At 44.8% G+C, this 6,000-nt stretch overlaps 1 protein-coding gene across 3 annotated transcripts in view; it reads right to left on the bottom strand.

Annotated features, from left to right (window-relative positions):
* Positions 1 to 505: 505 nt before the first annotated feature.
* Positions 506 to 6,000, bottom strand: part of pld1b (phospholipase D1b) — a 29,733-nt gene continuing 24,238 nt past the window's right edge. For all 3 annotated transcript variants that reach the window (XM_062520787.1, XM_062520786.1, XM_062520788.1), the window contains 4 exons: positions 5,068 to 5,202; positions 3,053 to 3,206; positions 2,593 to 2,710; positions 506 to 2,325 (listed from right to left, as the gene is read on the bottom strand). In XM_062520787.1, the coding sequence (XP_062376771.1) occupies positions 2,101 to 2,325; positions 2,593 to 2,710; positions 3,053 to 3,206; positions 5,068 to 5,202 (632 nt within the window). In that variant the 3' untranslated portion in view covers positions 506 to 2,100. The remainder of the gene's footprint in view (positions 2,326 to 2,592; positions 2,711 to 3,052; positions 3,207 to 5,067; positions 5,203 to 6,000) is intronic.

The raw sequence follows: 6,000 nt of genomic DNA, 5'->3' as shown, positions 1-6,000 counted from the left end.
ACCCAATAAAATGCAAATGGCAACAAATACTGTTTTGTATTTGAAATCCATGTTTTAAATACTGTCCATGCATCATAAATTCTGCCCATCCCTGCATATAAACTAAACTGGTATAAAATAGGAAACTAGCAACATCTAGCCCTTTGTTGTTGTCTATTCAGCCCTCCTGAATAGAAGTTGCCATGAGCCAAGTTAATGTTTGTGGTCAAATATACTGTACAGTTGCTTGAGTCACACAGGACACAGATTTACTACATGATACACAGCGTCTGATCCAGGGGGCTGCAGCATGTCATACCGAGGTCATGACTTGCACACAGAGGTGCAGAATGGAGCCAGTGACTCAATCTCTCTCTCACTCTCTCTCACACACACACACGCACGAGATATGACTTCTGACATGACATTGCTCCTCAATGTACTGTACCTGGCCACAAGAAGTAGATTCAACAAGTAACAGCTGAATCTAAAGAAAAGAAAAATATATATATACAGGACTCTGATGGTATGGAAATCATATGCATTTAATTATTTGCATAACCTGTACATCAATGCACACAGATGATGCATATCATCAAGGAAGATCTTCATTGGGTTTTACAACACATGACATTCTGTGCAAAAACAACACAAGGCAACACATGTGAGAGTAACACCTTGCAAAGGAAGAGACAGACATCCTCAAGAGAAAGACAAGACACAGTTAGAAAAAGAGTGTTATGGTCCCCAAGCAGCCATAGATATACTTCACTTCTTTAGCGACAGTCAGACCTTAAGACAAGACTTTAATGTAAGATCCCCAGAGATAGCTTAAAAGTCACCACAAGGCCTCTGTGATGGAAAGTCATATTTTTTTTACTTCTTTGTGATGCATGCACTGGGCCGAAGCACATCGCATTATTTATGACAAGTAATTAAGAATTAATGACTTGCACTAAACTGCATGAAAATAGGAAGTTACAGCTGAATGCCGTGCTGTTATCCAGGGCCTACTTACAGTGTGTGATCACATCAGCCAGTGAGTCACAGAGAATTCATGCACATAGTAGACACCCATCCATCCACTTTTCCACTAGTAGACAAAATTGGCAAAAGAACTACATTCAACACCATACCATACTGATTCACCAAAGACGGCATGCCACATTTCCCAAACAATTCATGGCAAGCGTGCCCCTTTGTGAAGGCACTTCTACAAAGTGTTTCTCTTTCTTTTTTTCAAATTACTTTTCACAAAAAGCATCCTTGTATCATGGCTTTATAATGGTCAAGGAACGGGCAAATGGAATACATTTCAGTAAGATCACAGTATTAGGGTCAGAACTGGCCAACAAGAGTAACTACAGACCAGATATGTAGTAGAATGTTCAAAAAAGTTGAAAGGCAAGATACATAAAAACAACACACGAATGGAATTAATTTAGGAATGTTAAAGAAAATATACTGCATAAGTTAGGGTCCTAATAATTGGCACTTGTGTTATTGCACCTCTTGCTTTCCAATCATACGCGTTAACAAAATGCTTAAAAGGCATTCTTGGTAATGCTTCTGTGTTATCGTCTAGTATATCAGTACTGTATCATTATGTCTTTTTTAAGACACCTGAAACTCCCACAGGGTTGAAAGCCCCTCTCCTCAGTCGATACCCTCCCTCTGTTAAAATGCACTGTGTAAAAATGTAGACTGCAGTGTACCATCACTGTAATTGCATAGTGTTCAACTGTAATGTTAATTACAAATAAAATAAAATAAAAAATAAAGAATAATAGGAGAGACTGACAGACATATAAGAAAGACAGATAGAATAACAGTCATGCATTGGGTTAACCGTCGCTTGGGAAGAGTGGTGGCTCATTCCCTTTAGTCTTCTGACTGAGGTCGTATCCAGGCAGTAGCTCCTTCATCTGTGTGGGAGGGCAGGACGGCATTGCTGGTGGCCCTGACTCAAGGCATTCGATCTTCAAAATGACATTTCTCACTGGATGGCAAGAAGTCATTACATGGTTTGATGAGATTCTCCACCCCTCCACGAGTCCCTTCCCCACGCGATCCACGATGGGTCCGGCTGACGGTGCCAGATCTCGGGTCCGTTCTCGGGGCTCAGGTCCAGACCTCCATGGGCACCATGGCCTCCTTGGAGCCGATGGGCGGCAGCAGGTTCTGCTCGCTGAGGAACTGGAGGGGGAACTGGACGAGGAAGCCGCGGATCTTCTTGAGCTCCTCCTGGGCCCGCGCCGGGTCCTCCTTCTCCAGGCCGGGCTTCGCCAGGTAGCCCTCCAGCTCAGTGATGCTGCGCACGTCACTGGACGGGAGGCTGCGGAACACCTGCAGAGGGAGGAAGAGGAGGAGGAAGAGGAGGAGGGCGAAGAGGAGGTAGCATTGATACATTAGGCAATGACAAAAATAAATCTTCTGATTAGCATTAAAAAGATGTTAAATTAAATATACAATGTCTGAATGAATCATCTTTGTTAGCTTGCTAATTGCTAATGCTAGTTGCTCACCTTACAATTACAAAAGGACACAAAACAAAACAATACTACCTAAAATAATATAAGCTCCTCCTACTGCTGAAAGATGGAGGGCACTTGCCTTTTGGTAGATGGTGGCATTGATGGCTGCTGTGGACATCCACACCTCCTTGTAGAAGGTGTCACTGATGGGGTCAGACACGTCGATGCTGCTGTCTGTGTTGGCCCCAAGGATCATGCTACAGAGAGGAGCAGAAACATATTCACCGTTGAGATCATAAAGACTTCATTAAACAGCATAGCTAAAGAGCAGCATGTGCTTACATTAGAGAGATATATCTAAAAATGATGACACAATGAGTCATCGTGTTTCGTTAGGTTGTGTGCGCGTTGAGTGGAAGTATGCTTATGGTGCAGAGCATAGTTTTGTGTGTGTGTAAGTTCCATTTCTCCCTCTCAATGCCATAATCACGCTGAAAAAGGGTGTCTTGCCCGAAATGTGATTAAACAATGTTTTTAAAAATAATAGAGTATAATCCTTTATCAACAAAGTTCCGTCTCTGCCCCCATAGTTAAGGCACCTGAAGCACTCCATTCTGAGGCGCAGCCCGAATGGCCCGGCCTGGTACTCCTCTCCGTCCATCACTGAGGTCACCGTCTCCGTGTCCTGGTAGATGACCGCCACCTCACTGTCCCTCTTCCCCAGCATACTGCGGTCGTTGATGTTGGCCGAGCCTGGAGAGACAGGGACACAGAAAAAACTGAAACAAACTTAAACAGTGCAAAATGTGTTCACAGATCTTGGAGTCACTGTCCAGGATGAGGGCTGTTGCAGTTGCAGTTGTAACATTTTCAGCTGAACAGCAGAGGGCGCCACAGGGTTATTTCAAGAAGAGCCATTCAGTCGAACGCCTCAAATTTTATTGCAGAGCTACAGTACAGTAACATGCCTGACAGAATCCATTGATTGTGCTACCTATGACCAGGAAAGCAGAGAGTTTCAGATGAAAATGGAATTTCAGGTTTAACCGCAGTGACGCCTGAAGGAGTCAAGTAACAGGAAAAAAATGTTTTCTTGTAGACCTTGGAGTAAGATATGTTGATGTGACTAGGAGACATACAGTAGGGTACTTTCCGGAGTGGACTGTTCCCCTCCGTGTCTAATGGCCACAAGCAGGAGATGGTCACAGCCTCCTGAGACGGAGCAATTTATTACTATTTCATATCGTACTTCGCTTTCAGTGGACATCGGGTCTAAAATGAATGTCATGTCATGATATTGCATTGAATTACACTAGGATCTTACTTGGCACATCTATTTACAAGTAATGTCTCAAATACTTCAGTAATACTAGTAAGGCTTTTGCTCCCCTGGACTGGTTCCAAGGCTGTGTCCCTATGGTTGAATATGCACTCTGTGGGCTGTACCAATGAGCTAGGCTCTTTAGCGCAGCACTCAGGGAGCAGGTATGGTACCCTGTACACCTGGGGTGCCTCTCATTCAGCTCATTCGGCTCAATGGGATGGTCTATCCAGTTTTAGTTATAGATCAGTGGGAACGCCCCTCGAGGATCGAGGAGAGATGTTGAGAGGCACACCTGGACTTTAGCCCAGGAGGGGTGGCCGCACTCTTCCATCTCTACATAGGTGGTCAAGAAGTGGGATGGCTGGCTGGGAGGCCATCAGAGACATGTCCAGAGACGAGTGAAATACTAATGTGGGAGCAGACGTACAGTGGAGGGACGCCTGATGGATAAGTGTGTGTGTGTGTGAACACACTTTTAGCAAATGCATTATTAATTACACAAACTAATGGGGTCATTATTATTGGAACATCAGGGGGAAAAACGAGCCAAGACATCGATTCAATAAAAGACCTTGCAGACATTACATAAGCATCATAGGGAATGTTTCAATTTATTTTAAAGTGTATGGCGCGACTCCTTTTATGGTCAATTCTGTAACCCTGCTCTGTGAGACCTCCTCCAGGACACTAACTGTGTCAGGTCAAGTTTTCTCTTCACACAAACAGGTTCAGTCAGGGAATAAAGTCACAGTTTCAGCAGCTCAGGATGTAACGACTGGATATTGAACCAGCTGTGTTATATTATACTAAATTCCATTTGATGCTATTTGTGTTGAACAGAGCAGAACACTAGCCGAGGAAAAACTTTCACACAAAGGAGAAGCTTGTTCATCACACACAGAGAGGGTAAAGTGTAGGGTTGCCCACACAAGACACACAAAATACCCTACAATTAGGGGCAACATGTTCTGAGTCATACTCATCCTCTAAAAAAGGTTTTCAGTGAGTCATGCTTAATGCTCATTTACCCTCAACGCAACTGGCCCTGGATCAGGCTAGGTGGGCAGCCTGTTGCTATGGCGATGTGCCACATATAAATAAGATCCAGCTTTACGGGGCAAACCCAGGTTACATTGACTTAAATCTGTAGTTTACTGAAACCTGTAGTTCACTGGCTAAACCTCCAAATGGTGAAAGTAGGTTAAAGTCTGGATGAGGTACATCAAAATGTTCCTGAAACTGAAGCTTGTGTATTATGCAGAATGACTAAGCACTTCTGTCATGGCTCACCAATGATGACAGTGTTATCATCAGCGATCAGCATTTTGCTGTGGACGTAGATGAGCTCAGTCACCAGGCGGCCTTCCAGCTCCGCGTGCGTCCGCAGCCCACCAAACGAGATGTAGTTCATCCACTGATCCCCCACTGAAGAGAGCAAGAAAGAGGAATAGACAGATACAGAGAGAGAGAGAGAGAGAGAGAGAGAGAGAGAGAGAGAGAGAGAGAGAGAGAGAGAGAGAGAGAGAGAGAGAGAGAGAGAGAGAGAGAAGCCGGGAAAAAAAAAACCCCTTCCTTTACTTCTGTTTTTAGTTGAAACCCACCAACGCCGACAGCAACCACAAACACCCTTGTTTATACAGCCATAGAAACCAGCAGCCGCTCTCACGTGCTAACAAACAAACTTGAGACCTTCCTAGGAGTATTGAATGTACGCATTCGTATACTGTATACGGTCCTTTGCATTTGCACTCCGAATGTAATGAGTCGGTGAGCTGTCCCGGTAGACCAGCGCAAGGGGATGCACGCGAAGGTCACCGTATCCAGCCAATAAGCTGAGTGCGTGGTCTGCTCTGCGGTGGACCCGTCCGCTCTGCAAGGCAACACCGCCGGGCTGCTGGATAATTCACACGGGCACAGAACAGACACTCTGCTCTGAAGCACTCACTGCCTCAGGTTCTCAAGAGCCCATCTCAGGCCCCTCAGCAGCATGCTCCGGACTTAGCAGTCCAGTCCTCAAGTGTGTGTGTCTGTGTCTGTGTCTGTGTCTGTGTGTGTGTGTTTGTTTGTGAGTGTGTATGTGTAGTGTGTGTGTCTGTGTGTGTGTGTGTGTGTGTGTTTGTTTGTGAGTGTGCATGTGGAGTGTGTGTGTGTGTGTGTTTGTTTGTTTGTGTGTGTGTGTATGTGGAGTGTGTGTGTTTGTTTGTGAGTGTGTATGTGGAGTGT

Source organism: Sardina pilchardus, chromosome 19 (genome assembly GCF_963854185.1).
Source record: "Sardina pilchardus chromosome 19, fSarPil1.1, whole genome shotgun sequence".
In the NCBI taxonomy this organism is placed as follows: Eukaryota; Metazoa; Chordata; class Actinopteri; order Clupeiformes; family Clupeidae; genus Sardina; species Sardina pilchardus.
This window is presented reverse-complemented; position numbering and strand designations above follow the sequence as displayed.